General features: G+C 38.6%; 1 protein-coding gene across 2 annotated transcripts; it reads right to left on the bottom strand.

Annotated features, from left to right (window-relative positions):
* Nucleotides 1-1,356: 1,356 nt before the first annotated feature.
* On the bottom strand, nucleotides 1,357-19,085 carry GASK1B (golgi associated kinase 1B). Of its 2 annotated transcripts, XM_050896331.1 has the most exons (5): nucleotides 17,828-19,085; nucleotides 10,457-10,671; nucleotides 6,425-6,651; nucleotides 5,996-6,125; nucleotides 1,357-3,956 (listed from the first exon to the last, which is right to left on the bottom strand). In XM_050896331.1, the coding sequence occupies exons 1-5, from the start codon at nucleotides 18,822-18,824 to the stop codon at nucleotides 3,849-3,851; spliced, it is 1,677 nt and encodes a 558-aa protein (XP_050752288.1). In that variant the 5' UTR covers nucleotides 18,825-19,085; the 3' UTR covers nucleotides 1,357-3,848. The 2 variants fall into 2 exon arrangements, with proteins under 2 accessions (XP_050752288.1, XP_050752289.1); XM_050896332.1 differs by having other exon boundaries at nucleotides 3,910-6,125.
* Between the last annotated feature and the right edge of the window lie 905 nt (nucleotides 19,086-19,990).

The raw sequence follows: 19,990 nt of genomic DNA, 5'->3' as shown, positions 1-19,990 counted from the left end.
ACATCAATCCGTACTGAAGCTCATCTGCCAGGTATGACCTACTCAATTTCATGAGGCTCTTCTAGAGTTCTTCACTATTAGTCTGTCATATGAATGCGCAAAAAGGCTTAGTATCATTTGCATCCTTGGAAATTTCACTGTTCACTGCCTTCCCTATGTCAGTGATGAAGATGATAAATAAAATCAGTCCCAGCACTGATCATTGGAGGACCCCAGTGCTTGACTCTCTTCCATTCTGAGAAGCTCTACCTTTTGCTTGCCATCTTTTAATCAGATTTCAATCCACAAATAAAGCCTTCTTCATATACCATGGAATTTTTTTTTAATAATGTCATTGTGAAATACAGTTCATATGTTTCATGAGACATAAAAGAAGATACTGCTGCACTGCTTATTTTATTTTTTATTTCAGACGTTTGTATTTGGCTAGGTGAGGGCTTCCCACAGAAATACAGGTGGAACAGGCTTCAAAGAAAACTTGTAGATCCTGCTTGGAGCCCACAGATATTTGTTTAGAGAACTTGCATGCCAAGTTCTATACCCGTGCTGTATCTCAGGCAACTCTCCTTCTTATTTGTTTGTCACTCTCGTAAGGTCTCCTTTTGACCGTAGGGTTCAGTTCTCCAACCTCTGAGAATATGGATTAGCCTAAATGACTTAAACTGTTTTATCTGGAAATGGGGTAATTCAGTGGAATTGTAATGAATTTACACAAATGTATCAGAGAGAATTTAGCCTGAAGTATGCAGTAATGTGCAAAAATAAGTAATGGTTTTAATAAAACAAATCAAATTACTTTGTGTGGGAAAGCGAATGTTTAAAAATGTTTCAACATCTTTGTGTTTCCCATTAGTCTCTCTTGGATCATGGAAAAAAATGTAAACTTCAGAGACCAAAAGTTCTTAGGCTACTTTAACTCTGTGTGAGTCTCTATTTCACGTAGAGTTCAGTGTCTTTCTCCTATTCCTGTACTTGCTCATGGCCTGTTATAAAGTTTACCAGTCATCGACCAATACTCCTGTTCTGCCATCATAAATGGGCATGGCCTTTTCTGCTCAATGTTTGTGTAAGTAGGCATTGTCAGAATGGCTAAAGAAGGCAGTAAATACTAATGCTGCAGTAACCAGAAGCTCCACAGCTACAGTCGATCAGCTTAGTAAGAAAGAGTTACAAGTCTCGTGAGTAAACATCTAGAAAATATTTCCACAGGAAGAGCTTCGTAATCTGGTTTGGATTGTTTCTCTGAAGAAGCAGTTTCAAGGCCATAGTTCTTTCTAAACAGTATCTAATGATCCACATATTACATTAATATGTATTACAGTTTTGTTATTGCAGCTTAGAGACATGAACTGAAAATCTGATGAAGATATTATTTTATTTTGTATATTCCTGGACATTATATGACAATAGCAGCAGAGATTCAAACAATTCATTACTTGTGATAATGCTTTTACTGTTACTAATAAGAGGACAAATAAATTGACTTTTAAAATGCACAAATTCCAAAAGAAAATGGAAATTCAATATCTAATATAAAACTCAATAAAAACACCTGAGTTGATACCACTCTGGCAGTTTAGCTCAGATACAAACATATTGCTGTTTTTCTTTACAATTGTAACTAGAAAACTTTTAAGATTACATAGATGTGTTAGCAAGGGAGGAGTTAATCCTTTGAGAACAAAAGCTTCATCCATAATAGTGTTTTGTTTAAACTTCAACTTGTGTATACCCAAAATTGGACTTACACTTACAAATACAATTCTACATGTAAACAGCAAATTGTATAAACAACTCTTTATTAGCCAAACTGACCATTTTATAGAAACAAGCCAAGGTATATATACATATACATGTATGTTTGTGTTCGCATACACACACACGCATGAAAGTGTTCCCAGAATTGCTACTGGAAGCTTGTCCCTTATGTACCCTAAATCTGTATTTGCTCATTTGAAACCACGGAATTTATCTGGTTTTAATATAGTACGTTACAGAATACATACACAAAAAAAGAAGGAAACTGCTCTCACAGTGCTCTACAAAAGTTTTCATGTCCTCAGCTTCTGAAACATTTAAGATTATTAACTTACTGGCAGGCTCCCGAGGAATTTTAAGGCATCTGTGCCTGTGCTACTTATTTTAAGCTCTGTCTTCCAATGTTATGAAATCAGCAAACTCTCTTGACTTTCTTAGTAATTCCATTTCATGTGGTTCTGGCTTTCAGGCAGATTCAAGAATGACATAATCATCTTTTCCCACCCACAGGTTTTGGACTGTTGCCATTGGTTACACCCTTCCGAGTAGTATGTGCAACATGAATCTTTGTCTGATCCCATATGCCCATAAATGGAAGACTGCCCAGCAAAGATGACTAAAACACAGTTTCTTGGCTTTCTGGCGATCTCCATCATAGGTAGAGTTCTTCTTAGTGTTTTTTTGCTATTCGTTAATATTACTTAGGCTACAGTGTAGGAACGTCAGTCCAACGACATGCTGTTTTAAAAGGAAGTGGACTGATTTCCCAATAAAGTTTACTCCTGTTACTGAAGGGAGAGCAGATACCTTGAATGTAGTAGCAGCGAATAAACAAGCTCTGCAAAGTGTTTCTTTTGTATTTTTTACTGGAGCATTTATGCAAATGCACTCAAAAAGTACAGAATTCCTCATTTTTGTCAAAAAACCTAGAACTTGGCTAGTATGTACTCAGAAGCACTATCGCAATCATACTTTGTGTTATTAACAATACTGGATTCAAGTACCAAGCTCCACAGCAACAGGATAAACATTATGGAGAAAAGGCACTTTCCGGAGTTTGTTATCAACATTAGAGAATTAGAAGCAATTTACAGTCCAGTCCCACTGCCCAATCTCACAAAGCCTCTCCTGACTTCCCTGAAGACTATGAGAGTGTTTGTATGCATAAGGAATATGGCATGTTAACACATAGAAAGCAAAGCCTCCAGCTATGCGTAGTGCAATGCTAAGGCACCACTGTAAGGTGAGAGCAGGATGGAGAACACCTTACCCTAGACCCAAATTCAGACTTTCAGAGAAAGAAGTATTCCTGTGCCCTTGGAAAGTGTAACGTGTGCAGCAATGGCGCAGGTCAGTCTGCCTTGGCCGTTCGCTCTGGACTCACTGGTCCCTGCAGCAGTTCGGAGAAGACAGTGCCTTTATGTGCCTGTCTGGTCCATACTGGACAGCAGAGGGAGATACACCTGTCCTCCCCCTTGTACTTTCTACGTAAGTCTAAATATTGTTTCGCCCTGCAGACTAGCTCTAATGCTAACTTGATCTGTATGCCTCTGCCACCAAAAATGTCTAGTAAAAACCACCATTCATTTTCTAAGGACATTCATTTGCAGATTTGTCTCCAGAAGATCTGCTCTTTACAGTTATGCTTTTCATGCTTGGTCAAATTTTTAAGTACTGCACAGCATCATGGCTACTTGGACCTCTTAAACTCAGGACTACTGAGAGGCATTGCTCCAGGTCAGCTTCAGGGCGATTACTTACTAGTTGGCAATTACCTTGCTGCTTTAAGAGCTGGCACTGAACTGCCAGCCAAATAAAAAAGCATGTATCATGCTCAAGGAAACACTAGTCCCTGTCCAGAAGAAATGGAGAAGAATGCATCAAGTTATCACCACAAAAATAAATGACCTAACCTGAAAAGATAAAAAAATCCTGACTTGTGATTTCTTTCTCTTCTTGGGCAACAAGTCAATTCTGGAAAAAAATACAACTGGGCAATGTGAGGCAATGACTTGGCATCAGGATGTGCAGTCTAAAGATAGAAGAGGAGAAGCTAGAAGACAGAGTTGCCATGGGACTTTTTTTCATGATCAGGCACACTCTTGTATTTCCACTTGGCCCTCTTCTAAGTTCAGCGCAGCTGAGTCGTGCTTTTCTCTCACTCCCAGCAGTGTGTGATAATCCATTTGAACAGGTATCTAGCAGGAAGAAAACTGTGAGATAGGCTAGAAAATGAGACAAATTGATCGTAACGGTCATCAAAGAGTGGAATTTACTGCAACAGGAATTCCATGTGAAATGGATCCAGAGGATTATTTCTTTCTCTAGGCTCTGTTCACAGTGCAAACTACAGTAATATTTTTGTTTCTGTGATAGAAATTACCTGGCTAATAAGTTACAACATTTTAAGAAAGGGATAATATGAAAATCCTATAAAATTCTACTTTGGTGCTATTAAAAAGTCCAAGGCACTCTAAAACGTGTCCTCTCAAGGCAATAGTTAAGTTCTAGGAAGTTTTTACAAATTTATCTGCCCTTTGCTGACAGAATAAAATAAAAGATTATTTAGATGGCCAAGCTCTAAAATTTTACTAAGTATCTTCAACTCTGCCTGTAATGAGATCTATTTCTTCTAGTAATGCAATTATTGTTAATAGCTGTTCTGATACTAAGAAAGAAAATCTGTTTTAGCTGCAGCAGAACTGTAGTTATTTAAAACATTAAATTCACCCATCCACATTAATGTCGACACGAAACATTTTAGTTTCTCATTAATATCATTACACTAGCACTTTCAAAAATATTTTAAAATCTTATACACCCTATATTTTTTTACTATACATAAAGACAAGCATAGCTATGAAAGTATTCAACTTCTGCCATTATCTCATGGCAAGAAGATAATAGATATTTCTCTAGAAAGACGGTAAGAGTCTTTCTAAACAGATAGGCAGAGGGTATATGTTATGATAGACTACACCAGTTGATATTTTATTTCTGGTGCAGATGAAGGTTAAGAATCCAAAGTGCTTATCCAACCTTCTCTAACAACCTTACCTGTGAGAATACTTGGGATGAGTCATCAGCTAGAATCATCACCCCGCAGTGGTCAGTCTTAATGGAAAACCAGAGCCTGAATTGCTGGCTAGAGCTGAGCACACAGCACAAGCATTTTCTGTGCTGAGTTTAACAACACTCATGTCCTTAGTAGGTCTGCTTTTTGATAATATTCTAAAAAAATATTGTCAAGAATGTTGCAAAACTAAAACAAGTACACTTATTTAGCAGCATATTCACACAAAGCTACAGCTGAATTTGTTTTTTAAAAATAGTGGTAATAAAGGATGATTCTGTGAGTAACACCCAGTTAATCAATAGACAGAAAATATCAGATCATCCACCCACACATCAAAACAACCTGTAGTGAAAATAGTACGTTGTAACAAGTGACTCATGATGAATTGTACTCCGTGCTGGACAGGTAAAAGCTGTATTTGTCAAATTAATTATTATTGTTAAAGCCATGTTCTCCTCACTCTGTTTTTAAATTTCCCTTCTGTCCAGTGCAAACACTCCTGCATTTAAAAGAGCTGAATTTAGTCCTCAGATTTCAAAAGATCAATATAAAATAAAACAAAATAAGCCTTTGGAAATGTTGGCATTTTAGTATTCATAATCCAAAAGACAAATTCCTGTACTACGTATGTTTCAGCAGGTAGATGCAATGACAGTTTTTATCAATGTATTAAGTGCTTACAAATCTCTGTTTCCATTTAAATTTGCAATAAAACTTTTACTGACTTGAGTGAGGGAAGTAAGAGTAATCCAGCCTAATGTACTGAAAATCCTGTTGCTAATTTTCAAACAGTTTAACAGAAGGAGTGTTCATGGTACCTACATATTACTACATTATTTATTGTACCATTTGGTTATTTTTCATTTCATTTCACTGACATAGAAGAGACTGCACTGTGTTGAGCTGCAGCTGACATTTAAATATTGCTTTTAAGCCATGTAAGATTTCTTATTTAAAAATAAACTTGAAAGTTTGGAAAAAATAAAAATTAAATAAACCTATGAATTAAATCAATTTTACTGTCAGTTTTTGCCTCATACAAGTTTTTTTAAAGACTATCTCTCAGATAGAGACAAGACTGCTTCATTCATTCATGGGCAACACTTTGGCTCCATGTGCATTTATATAAGTGAGAAGAATTTTGGACCTCCTTTCTATTACATCAATAAGCTTTTCAATTCCTTTTCTGCCTCCTTGGCTCTCCCAGTATATTTTGTCAAGGAACAAAGACTGGAGCAACTTCTCACGTAAATGCTGGCTCCTCAGCACTGAAACTGCAGATTCAGGGAATCTGGAAAAGCACAAAGAAATTCATCAGCTTTGCCATCACTCGGAATTGCAATATTTATGTTGTGGTTTAGCAATCAATTCTATGAATACAGACAGCGACTCAGCAAAGGAATTCCATGCATGCCTAATCATATGCATGTTAATTGTATCATCTTTTACAGCACTGGGATTACTCATACATTTTTAGACACATCCTGTAAATGTCTTGGCCAATGATATCTATTCAGTAACTTAGTGTCTCATACTCAAACTGGGAAGAAATTATCAATCTTTTTACAAAATTAATAACTTAAAACTTACTCATTGATTCCTTGTAGTATTTTGAAGTCAAGATTGTCCTCGTTTCTGTCAAAGAAACCCTTATTGTCTATAAAGGCCAAGTGCCTTCGGTCATGCCTTCTCTGAACTATGTGTGTCAGGTCAACAGCATCCTGATCACTACATTTCAGCTTCAGTCCTTGCTGCATGCAGGAATCCTCCTTGAGAGGTTTGAATCCACAGCAGTTTCTGTCTAGTCGATTATAGATCTAAAACAAAGTACAGCAGAGTGCCAAGTGAAAACAATATCAAAGTATTTGGGGCAAAGTGTCACTGTAAGACATCCCTCACTAACATAGCTGACAGGAAAGCAAGCTCAGGACAAGTATAACTGAAGTCAGCAGTGAAATGGCATTGAAGACCTGGTCCCCATACTTCACGTACTGTTAGAAGCAATTTCTCAGACTGCGTATTTTATCCATTTTATAGCCATGATTTGTTATGTCAGTAGAAATTCTTTGAAAGTAATGGAACAATACCACTGTGTAACTGCAATAACAAGATGGTGAATTCAATTCTATTTTTTTCAGAAGGCTGTAGTTTTTTTCACATTTTCTCTGCTGGGGAACAATAGAAATCGCACAGCCTGACACACACAGAGGGTCTCCATTTTGTGGGACCTATTAGACTAATAGTATGCAAAATAATTGAGAAGATTAGTAAGGGGCACAGCAAACCATCAGAAGCTACAAAACGCAAGAAGAGTGCATTTATAATCACAGAGCAGCCTCCCTGAGTTGCACTGTGGTATATACTTTAATGACATGATGGCCTAGGCTATTTTTTCCCACGTAAACCCTCGCTTATTCATCGCACAGCACTTAGCTGGAAGGAATACATCTGGTATAACTTTAACAGTGTAAATGTTAAGCATCTCTTCTGACTTAGTCATTTATGTTCCCTTTCACAAACAATGACAAGAATGAGGCATCCCCAGAGCAAAGGATGCCATTTTAGGATAACCATCTAATACAGGAAGGATAAATCACTCCTTCAAAGTGCTTCTGCCCCTGTTGACTTGATGAGAGTAAATACACAATATTGCCAGGGCTCTGAGTGCACAAATAGGCCTCAATTGCCCTAAGCAGCCTCACCTGGGACCACCACACCCCGCCTCTGCCCATGGGCCCAGGAGCGCCCATTTAAGTTCAGGCCTGGCACCTCAGCTCTCCTCTGAGCCCTTCTGGGGTGGTGGTGGTGGGGGGTGTATCTGCTGCTTGTCCTGCTACCTGGTGCTCCTGGATTGCTGCTTGGGGTTCCTGCTGGTTGGCCTTGGAGCTGGCTTGCTGCCTTGTCTGTGCCTGATGCTCACTGGGCTATCAATGGGACCCATGGCTTTCACCATCCTTCCTGCTGTGCTGCCTCTCCTGCTGCTGGCCCTGCCTGTCCTGCCTGCCATGGGGCTGCCCTTGGCTCCAGCTCATCTCACCAGGGAGCAGCCCTGCTCCTGCTGACAGGTGCTTACAGAGGGGAAGTCTGGTCTGGTGCATCTAAGGCTTAATGAGTAGCTTATCAAAGCTAAATCATTTCTTCTGTCCTTGTTTGTTGTATACTGCTACCTCTTCAAACTGCTCTAAGCATAAAAGCATTAATGTTCACATAAGCCTTCCAAAATTACAGTTTTATTTTTGTGACACCCCAGCGAAATGAACTGTTAGGACTCTTCTGATGTAGAACTATGTTGCATGTTGAAAAGGCCTCCTAATTTTGTTCATCAAATGAAAATCTGAGAGTTGTTTTGTTTTTTCTTAAGTATGTAGTACTGTTGCCACCAGTCTTGGTGGCAGTGTTTGTTTTCAAATGTGAAAATCCTGAGGAAAGGAACAGATTTCTCTTCTTTCATGAGCAGCGTTCAGCATCTGCAGGCACTAGAGCCTCTCTTGCTTGCAGTGTTCTAGCTCATGGGATCTCTCATTCAACTCATCCAAAGGCTTTGACAAAAAGTGAAGCAGAGTCCTTTGATGTATAGCCCTAATTCATCTACACCACACTTCATTACATGCATTAAATAGATGAGGAGATCATGTTCTTACAGACAGCCTCTTCATAATACCTTGCATCATTCTAGTGTTAAGACAGAATGATGGGACACTCCGGAATTGATGCTGCAACCTTAATAGTTTAGCATTGGTTTTTGTCATATATTTATGTATATGAGAGGTCCAAACCCCCCAAATTAAAGAAGCCATTTTACTTTTAATGTCCTCATTTTACTTGAGTTCTTGCAGCAAGCAAGTGAAGGTCAGATATAAGTATTTTTCAGCCTGCTCCTATGTTTTATAGCATTTGAAACCAGAGATTAGGAACATCTATTATGGGCACCAAACCCATTCTTCTGAGGGAAATATGTTTAATAGAGAATACTTTTCACCATTATTCTTTATTTCTGAATGACTCATGAAGCATAGATTATTTTTTTTTTAACTCAGAACCCCTTCTTGGCATTTTCTGTTTTAGAGTCTTCATGTTCTACTGCTGATAAACTTTAAAGTTAAGTTTGAGAGCACCCAGATAAAATTTTAATCTTTAAGAACCGTAAGACCCACTTTCACTCACTTTGATATGCACGTTCTTGTCTGGTAGGCAACTGGAGGTATAAATCACTGTTACCAGTTACTATTATAAAAGTAATTTGTTTCTTTGTCATGTAAAGTTCAATCCTGTTGGTACAGTTCAATCCTGTTGTATCTTATTTTAACTGACTGTTCCTTCTGGATAATAGAAGTTCTATTATGAAGATTAAAAACTTGTCTTAGAAGACCTTAAAATTAGAAATCAACACAGAATTCATGAGAATTTTTAAACGGTTCAACAAGAATACAATGGCATGAAAACATTAACTCTGACACATCTGTACTATTCCTATAGGAGTATTACTATGTTTAGCATCAGAATAATCCACATATGACTTTATACCAGCCTCTAAGAATTACCTGCTCAAAGTGGGACTAAAGATGGAGTCATTAGACAAGTGACAATCTATTTTAGAGAAGAATTGAATGCTCCGTTTAACATAACAAGTCTGCAAAAATGTAACTCAAAAGAAAATTGGAAACATCTATTCATCCTAGAACAGGACTGAGAAGGACAGGGATAGGCTATGCATAAGCCAAGTCATGATTTTTATATTTTGAGAAATGTAACTCTATAAAAAGCTGAATTATATGAACAACCAAACACAGTGCATAAAACTAGTGCTTGCTGCAGTTTTAAATAAACCCCGAAGTGCTACAGGAGGCTCAGTCAGCTGGACCTGTCTGGCAGGCAAGGACAATTGGAAGTAGTGCCATATCTCAGGAAGCCATAAAATTAGCTTCCAGCCAGGTGGTTCAGTTCAGTCCTTATTAATACAGGGAGTGTATTAATATTCTACTACATAATTGCTGTAACTGTAGACATGCATTAAGAATATCACTGGGCAGAGCCCCAGTTTGGTGTTATTTGGAGAGCTAATGATTATGTGCAATACCTAATTGAGGAACAGCAGCCATATCATTCATCAGTTGCTGCTCTACTCTTTCCTTACTAAGTCGCTGACTAGGTTTACAAAAAGAAGGAACATTAGCCACTACAACTGTTATCTTGATCCAGATTTCAGCTGACCAAAACCACTTCAATCAACCCTGGGAGCGGGGGACGTGCAGGAAGGACCACACAGTAAAAAACAGTGTTTTACAGTTGTGAACATGGTCAAGAACTATGTTTGGAGAAACAAGGAGTCAAGGAGAAACAGTATACCTGCCTCAAAGTGAGGTAAAACAAGATGTCTCAAGACAAAAGCCTTTACTTCCTCTTTTAGAAAATGAGTCACTTAAGTTCCTGATCTCTTTCCCTGATTATAAGTTGCCTTTTGGATATTGTAATTGTAAGAAACAAGCAGAAACCAGTTCAAACTGTGCAAATACATCTCTTCCCCATTTAAAAAAGGAAATAAACTAAAATGACTTTTCTAGGAGTCCTATGTGTGCTCACATGACTTTTGAGGCAGATAGTTGCATTCAGTAAATGTTTTACCTGCAGAAGAAAATCAAAGAGTGCCATCTTGGACCACTCATGATGATGGATTTCGGTACAGCCCCACTCAGCTTTGGGAACTTTACCATTCTGCCAGCATTTCTGCTTCAATAGCTGCTGATATCGCCCCCAGGTTAATCTCACTGAAGAATGGGTATTATTATCTGTTGGACTCAGTGAGGAATCCCAGAGAATAACAGGACAGGCTTGACCGTCTGAAAAAGGAAAAACAGATCATTGGTATAGTGCAATACTGTCAGACTTACTTGATCATTCTTTAGACATTGCCTAAGCATCAATAATCATACCATTTTACAGATGTGGCAGGAAAAATGGCCAGGGACTAATAACTCGATGTCCTTTGGTTAATGCGGTCTTATTCCACATATAAAAACACCCACCGCAGGAATGGAAGAAGCACAGTATTATGAACGCCTTCAGTGTGCAGAAGGTTTTCTCTGTTTGAAGCAAGAGATTAATGTACAAAATCATATACTAAACCAGACTATTAAAAAGTTTATAGGTAGATTAAGAGCCTACAATGCCACTGAATCAATGATGTAATTTCCCTCTGATTCCAGCGAACTGATGATGATTTACAAGAGCTGAAAACTTATGTTAAAGTATTTTTTCTCCATAATGGGCATAGAAACACTACAAATGCTATACTTGGAGTGGATTTATTTTGTTATCTTTAGTATTTTAGGCCTATAATGTATGATTTCACAGTTCTGAAATGATATATGAGAATACTAGAGTGTGAGCTTAGCATGAATAAACACCTTGACAAGTATTTTTTTTTTACCCAGGTATAACATGAGATCTGTTTTGTATAGCAGCTATTTTGGCCACATTCTTTAATTCTTTTGTGTAAAGAATATTCTGCTCTTCCCTGAAACTAAGTCAAGGGCTTTAGCTTTGGTGAATTCAAGTGTTCAGAGTTCTTAGTGGGAAGAAACCTTGGCAAAGAATTTAAAATGAGTTTTCCTAGTATAAGAACTGATAAATATATTTCACCCAATATCAGGTAACAGGCATATCTATCTTCTTAGGAAAGTGGAACTCTCCTTTTCATTGCTGATGCAATGCTGCTGCTGCTGCCTTAAACGGTCAAGGACCCAGGACTGACTGTGGCTTGTACACACATTAGAACAAAGAAATCCTTTATGTTTTTGGGTGTAGACAGAACATCAAAATATGATGTCTTGGTATAGAGAGGAGGAACCATTTAACTGCAAAGTTGCTATTTACTAAATAGCAAGTGTTGGAACAAGTATAAAGCTTTAAAATTTATTTATATTCATCTTGACTATCAATGAACCTAAAGCCCACACTATTGCACAATTTATCACAGTTAAATGCAGCCTAAACTGTCTCTGTCTTCCACATGCCCATGGAGCCGGAGACACATCTGAAAAGAAGCTTTCAGAAACTTGCATGAAGGCAACGAGATCCATGGCACCTTCTCCAGAGGCAAACCAGACAGAGAATAGCACATAGAAAACAGGTATCAGTGCCAATGGCAAGGTAAAAGCTGCTAACGTGAATGCTCCATCTGTAAGCAGCAAGAACTGTTAAAAACAGATCTCCATACAGCTGAATCAAAAAGCAACTTGCTCAAAGAATGCTGACTGATCTAAAACAACAGGTAAGAAATTATCTTTACCCATACTTCGCAGTGAATCATCTCATATTTGCCAACAGAGTATGATAGGCCCCGCATGTAATCAAGCCCAAGAGAAAAACAAAGTCCTCTCCAAAACCAGAATGTACTCGATCTTTTCTCTGCCATGGCTTGAACATACAAGATAGTCCTTCTCAAGCCAACCCAACACACAGTTCCACCACCTCTTTAACTTCCCTCCCAGTTGCCCAATGTTTCCTTAGGAACACAGAAAGTGTCTTTCCATTAGGAACATCAATCTCTCTCACTAGGATCAGTACTACCTTTATCAGCACCATGCTCCACACTCTTTCCTCTGCTGAAAAAAAAGTGCTGAGCGCTCCTGAAAATCAGGCTGCTTCTACTGAGGTCCCTGAATAAGTATTTAGGAAATTAATTTGGGAAATCCTAGCCATTTCCCCATCTCTCTTGCTCTGGCTCCATCACCTACATTGTAGATGACTTTAGTCAAGTCAACTATTGGTTAAGCCTCTTTTCCAAGCCAGTTGGAGGAAGTCTGTATAAGCACTGGGAATTGTCATAAAAAAGGACAGCCTTCTTCAGGACCAAGTCTGATCTATTATTTTTATATCTCCAATAACAGCTTATGTAACTATTCATGAATTCTTCCACAAACCAAATACATAAATGGTCTTCTAACAAAAAAAAAAAAATCTCCCGTCTACCCAAAAGGGACATGATAAACAATAGTAATATAAATACTTGAAAAATATGAATAATATCTTGCCAGTTTCCATTAAGATACAAAAACATTTTTTAAAAGGCCAAGGCTAAATACAGGAAATGTTTGCATTTCAGAGGAAATAGGAGCAGAAAAGATGAGCCAAAATAAAATCTTTCAACTCTGTAATATAAATTGAATTACAGGAATATGAAACAGCAGCTTCAGTAAAGAGCAGTGGCTCAAATTTTTGACGCTTGCAGGAAAAACATGAAGATGCTGAATTAAAGCAGATAAGGGGTCTGATTCATAGCTGCATGAATTGGCATGACCCCACTGAAATCAGTGGATCTCTTCTGATTCAAACCTCATGAGGATGGGGCTGAAGTTAACTGAACGGTGAAAAGTGAGGCCTGGCTAAGAATCGGAGCTTCCAGTTTAATACAGCTAAAACTGAGGAGGTTGAGCACACTTCAGAATAAGTCCAGTGTCTTCTGCATGTGCTTCTTTCCTAATCAGCTTTATATATTAACACAAAGGGCTACCGCTTTTCTGTTGCTGCAGCTGCATTGCACTGAATCTTGCCCAAAGCTGATTGATTGACTTCATTTTATTTTCATCTGCCATTTTAGATCTATGTATCTACTTAACTATCTAAAGATGATCTGCAAAATTGTATGGGAAAGATTTTTCAAAACTCATGTTGGAACGAGCTTCCTAGTAATTCATATAAATTTTTAAGTATCACAATATTTATAAAAATTTCTTAGGCCCTTAGGAGCTACTGGCTCAGGATATCCTAAATTGAATAAACTAACATAGATGAAAACTCAGGCTGCTGAGACCAGACTACCTCAAGGTTCTCAAACTGCTTCACGTGCAGTTAGGTAATGTATTACTGCATGGCTTCTTCAACATAGGCATCATCTTAGATATCCACACCCCATATCACTTTGAAAATTGTCTGTATGCTTCTTAACCACAAAGATGCTCTTGCAAATGTTATTCTTCCATCTTGTGCTCTAACTTGTATCTACAGCATTTTTTCTAACTTCCTCAAAAGAAAATATTTTCAAACATGCCTGTGAGATCATCACTACAAAGAGCAAATCTTTCCTGATGTAGTTAAAGCCCTTTCTCAAACTTCTCATTGTTTACTGTAAAGCAGTACAGCTTGCCACGGCCACATTTCAAAGAAACGGTTCAGTTGCCCATGTATTAGCAGTAGAGAGTAATTTAGTGTGGAAAGATGAGAGGGACTGACATACAGACCATTACTTGAATTTTAGAGTTTAAGTTCTGAGGGAAAATATAAGGGACAGAAGCAGAAAGTAGAGAGAAGTTAGGCCATTTATTTTTCTTTCTTCCCTCTGCACCTTATTTGCAATGTTTCTGTCCTGTGCTCACACAGATGTCAGAATTAAGGACTGCATGAAATGTGCATTAGTTGCTCTCTAGACTATGGACTGCATTATTGCTTACACATGAACTTCTCTACCCAACAGAATATTGGAAATATGCCCTCTGGTACCCCTCTGAGAGGTACAACACTATGGTGTAAGTTGTTTGGGTTTTTAGACAGAAAACAGAACAGATAAATTGAAGCATTATTAGAGCATTCTGAATGCATAAGGCAGCATTAGGTTTTTCTTATTCTGTGCCCTGACATTAGTGATTCATAATATCTTTGCCTGCTTTTGCATAACTTTTGGTGGGATGGCAAGGGCAGGCTGATAGTGCAGGGTATAACACGGAAAAACCTATGGCTCCATGTAGAGGCCAGTAAAGCAAAATGACAAGTACAACCAGTGGAGCTATCTATCACATGTCATTCATCTATTTGCACTAAACCAACCACGAAAGGTGTTACTCAAAGGAAGAGATTCTTGCATGTTTTAGGAAAAAAATGTGGTTCTGGGCAAATAGTGGGTTCAATCTTTAGCTAAAAAAAGCCCAACTGAATTGAGTACACCTGTGCTTATTCCTCTCAGTATAGGATAAATTTATTTAGCCAAACTTATGATATCAGAAAACCAGGAGGGAAGAGGGGTGGTTGTCAGCATGCAGTAGTTCAGGCCCTCAGCAAGTGGCGCAACAAAACTGCATAGCAATAGCTGTGTATTTTGTACCAAAAGCTGAATAAAGAGCTCAGCCTTGCTGCTATGATCCAAGGAGCCAGAGTCCCATACCTACAGCTGTCAGCTGCAACACAGAAGCAAGCCTGCTCCAGCCCCTGTTACTCCAGTTGTAGCTCAAGCCCTAACAAACACTGGCATCGTCCTACCCTGTGAATGCTGTTGCTGAGCTAGAGGCAATACGTGCAATATTTTACTCAGCTTCTGTGCAAATTAATTAAAGGTAGGCCTGTGACACCAAGCAAGGTCACTTATGTCTCTTCTGTTCCTCAGGTTAAGGTGATCAAATAACGAAGATTCTCAGTCCTGCAGTATTAATGTGACCATCCCAAAACTCAGACACACAAGGGTCAGTCTCCATTTTCTCCACAATAGACACAGTTTTATGATTATTTCTTGTGGTTTTACAGGCTTATCCTTCTTTGTTTATAGGTGTTTTGGTGCTCTTGACATTTTTCACACCTTGTAGGTAGCAATGGGAGTAATGAATGACTGACTGCGTATGCCCAGAATCATGCTCTTTTAGACTGTAATACTGAACTAAAAAGGGCTTTGCCCACCTGTACTCCCCAGGCTTTTTACACTTGGCCAATTCTTTGCAAAAATACGAGAGAAAGAGTTATCATACCTGATTTTTCCATCCATGACGGAAAAATAAGATAAATCATTAAAAAATTCAGTTAACACTTAAAAGGGTTTACAATTAACTAGGGAAGGCAAGGGCACCAGACAGAGGACTTGCATACAGTATTTTGCTAGACTTAAAAAAAAAAAAAAATCAGTGGGGGATTTGTGGGAATAGGGAAAACAGAACCTGTACAGGGATTTACTAAGCGGTTCTTTGAAACTGCTTTTGACAAAATGAATGACAGTTTTGAAAAGCCCATTTTTTAAGATTTTAATGCTACATCAAACATGTCTTGTTAGATCACATCACTACTGAGGCAAGCTAAAGGGATGTGTCGTGGAGAGAGATATGTCAGCCCAGAAATTGTGTACATTCATACACACATGCACAGTCTCTAATCCTGCATTGCTTGCTTTCCCATATGAATAACCATGATTCACACAAGCCGCCCTGAAAAAACTTTACAGTGCCCACGTAATCTTATCTTAAATGCACATGGGTTATAGAAATGAGCAAACTAATTGTTCATATTATTTTTAAGAATATATTTTTGCTCATTTTCTCAACACAGATGTTTTTCGGATTATGCCAAACACAAGCATGTAAATAGTAATAAACTCAAGTAGATATTAGGCATTTGAGCTCCAGCATATTTCCAGGCTAAAGAAATGGAGAGAGACAAGGTATAGTAACTGTTCCAAATGCTCTGTTCACCCTTTCGCTGGAAAAAATGAAGTGAGACCAAAATAATGTTATTTCTCTTCTCATCACCTAGCAACACTCTTCTTGCTATAGGAACGTAGCCAGTTATGAGGAAAAGAAAATTAAAGAGGGGCAGAATGACACTCTCTGTCCCAGACAGTCCAAAACATACTGTAAGGTGACAGACACTGAGCAACACAATGCACAATTAGCCTAATAGCAGTTTTCAGAGGCTTGCAGTCTGTCATCTCCGCAGCCATACTGTGCAGAGTTCCTCCAACCGAACTACCTTAATGCCTTATGTCAGCTCTATAGCAATAAATCTTGTTCCTAATAATAAACTAGGCATAATGTATCTTCCATGCTCTGCAAGTATGAATAATATTCAGAAGCTTCCAAACTGTTGTTCCTAGAGATTCATTCACATTGTTGTACAGCCTGCCAAAGGAAGGTTTACAAAGCAGGAAGAAATTGAAGATCACTGGGTTGTCTTCCTGCCGTCAAACTTTAGAAAGTCATTCTTGCGTTACTTTTTTTTTTTTTTAAGAAATGCAGACTGATATAAAAGTATTTGGTATAAGCTAATTTCAGCAGCAAGAAATGAACAGCAAAAACATAGCTAGCCACTTTAGCAATGATTCATTAAAATGCAACGTAGTCCTTTTGGATTGTGATTTGTGACTGTACAAAAATAGCAGTTAGGCTGAAGACATATTTAACAAGATAGCGACGTTAGAAGTCGACTTCTAACTTACATTACATGTCTGAAATCTACCTTTAATTTCACTAAAGGTTAAAAATGAAATTTTTAATTGAAAACTTTATACCAATCATATAACAGGCATATTGAGATATTTACTGTGTATATTTCTTTGTCTGCATAATACATAGATGTGGGTAGTGAACCTCAAAATGTACAGCAGGATTCACTGAAATGTAATATTTTTTTTTAATTACCAGGAGAGAGGGATGCACTTTTAAAAAATTGTTCAGTTCCCAGAGGTATTAGTACCATGAAAGTAGCATCATGCTTCTGCAGGAAGGTCCCCCACCTCTCTGAGTAGGTTATCTGACGAAATAGAAAACCCCTTTCCTACCACCTGTTTGAGAGATGAATTCTTGTGCTCACTTTCAACAATATTTTATTAAAGTCAGTTCTAAAAGATGAGAAAAAAAAAACCCAAAAATACCCATTGAATCACAGGGTATTCTGGAATTTCTTTCACTGGTTTCACTTCAGGCAGTCTGTACAACGTCATGCAATCTATGGATGACTCTCTCTCTTTTTTCTCATTCCAGACTCTCATGGAAGGGAAACTGTTACTGCCCTCAGCAGCTCAATGGTATTTGATCTAAGCTTTGGGGTATTGTGTCCTTTGGACAGGATAATTGCAATGCAGAAGTTACACACAGATACCAGCTTTATTTCCCTGTAATGATGGGGTTAGTTCTCAGGCTCGCAGGAGTTAAAGGTGGCAGCTGCTGCCCCATTGTTAATGCGGGAGGGGGAAGGAAACCTCACCACCCCACCTGCAAGCTGAAAACCATAGGAATGTGTTACCTTGGAAGAACTCCGATCTCCTGCTTACAGAAGGTAAGCTCCTGTTTAGCCCCAAGATCCTATCCAAATGAAAGGCAAACACCTCGCTCATGTCGAGGGGTCTTTTGACGATGCCACAGTGTCCCTGATTACAAGCAGTTCCTGTGGTGCTAGGACCTCTTGCGAATAATACCAGAACTGCTTTGTGAGAAGGTACTTCTTGGATGCTCTCTATTGGAGAATCTGCCAGCATGCGCATGTTTAGGATGTCGTCTTTGCTCAGCCAAGAGGGAGAGCTCTCGCTGTAAATCCTGATATTACTTTCCTCAGGCTGGGGCTGTGCCTTTATAACTCCAGAAATCCCCCCGGGTCTCTGGTAACCCCTCTCCCTGATTGCCATTCCTTTATGCCTGTGTTTATCCAGCTGGTGCTTTCTTGCCTCCAGAGATATTGCTGCTCCCATTGTGCCCGCGGCACGTGTGGTCCTTGCTGGCTGTTGGGCAAAGGCCTCTTCCCGGCCCATAAAAGTGGCTTTTGGAAAGCGCTGCCCGTAGGACAAAAGGGTTGCATGTTTCTTCCTGCGCTTTGGCTTCACCGTGCCTCTGATATTGGCAGGCTTGCTGCGCTTGGACCGCAGGGTGATATAAACTACATTGGGTGGCAGCAAGGTCCCATTGCTAACAAGATGGGGTTCCTGGAAATCGGGTGGTGACAGGGTGCCATCCAGTGGGATGCCCAGAAAAGGAGTTTGGGCTGCATCTTGGAGACTTCTGGAACTGATCTTTTGGTGTCCTCCTCTGTGCTGGGGTAAAACATGACCCACTTGACTGATGAGGAATCCCAGGTAGATCACACACGCGGTGCCCACTAGCAGATTCCTCCTTGTCCTTGGGCGCCTGCAAGTCCAGAGCCTCAGCACCCGTGGGGGGCACAGGCAGCAAATAAACAAGTTTTTTATTTTACTAGGCTGATCAAAGGTGGTCATTTCTCTAGTGAATCCACATGATGAAAACAGCATAAAGTCTTCCGTACGTTCCAGCCAGGATGATGATGCATGATTTCCCTTCCCCGATTTCTGTTTCTCCTTTTCCAAATAGCTTCCAGCATGGGTGATGGACAGAGGCTACTGATATGCCTGGGAACGTGTTTAGCGCTAAGGATACTGACACGCCACCTTCTCAAGCTGTTAAATTCTTATCAACCACCACAGGGGAAGTGATTGGCTTCAGAGAATGAATGGAGCCAGCTGCGTAAGCAAAGTTTACTGACTTGCAGTCTAAAAGATCTGAAGTATCTCCTTTGCAAACTGCAAAAAGAAATTAGTAGTATTTAATTTACTCACATATGGCATCTGTGGTTCTATATTTTTAAGAGATAGAAGTTCTAGATGAGACTGTATGCATCTAGAAATTTGTCAGGATACATATTTCACTTTCTCATTACAGTATAAATTAAACATCAAAATCATGAAATACAGGCTCATTTTGCAATCTAAGCTAGCTGTATTCCAGCATTAGAAGAAAAGCTTGTCAAAGTCAGATCATTATCATTTTTTTCTTATGAGACAAAGTCTTCACTAAACCTCATGTTATGGAAATGCTGTAAATTATACAATATTAACCACCAGTAACTGTAGTAGTTAAATATGCACATATTCACTAACATGAAAACATATTAGCAGTGCCGAATTTCTCTAGCTGAATATGAATATAGTTCACATAATTCATAAACACACACTAAAGATGGTTAATTCTCTTCACTCTTGTGAAGCCATAAATAGGATCTAGCTATAGTTTTTCAAATAAAATGACAGTGGTTTATATATCCTTTCAAAGAAACAAAGATAGAATAAGTGCATATAGTGTATATATATTGCTATAAAAATATAAAATCTCTTACCTATTCAGCTTGACACATCCTTCATTCTGGTAAACTCCTTAGGTTAATAAAAGTAACTTAGTAAAAGCTGACGTTCTCAAAGTATTCTAGCACATATTTCAGTTTTAAGTATGGTTCACTTTTAGGTATTTCATTGCAAGCTAAATACTGTTTGGAAGCTAACCGTACTGAGAAGTGGTTTGCATATGAACTGCTATAAACTTACATGAACCTCATGTTATTAAAAAAAAAAAAACAAAACAATAAACCAGAAACCAAAACCAGCAACTTCTATTTTAAATTCTG

Source organism: Gymnogyps californianus, chromosome 4, assembly GCF_018139145.2.
Source record: "Gymnogyps californianus isolate 813 chromosome 4, ASM1813914v2, whole genome shotgun sequence".
Classification (NCBI taxonomy): Eukaryota; Metazoa; Chordata; class Aves; order Accipitriformes; family Cathartidae; genus Gymnogyps; species Gymnogyps californianus.
This window is presented reverse-complemented; position numbering and strand designations above follow the sequence as displayed.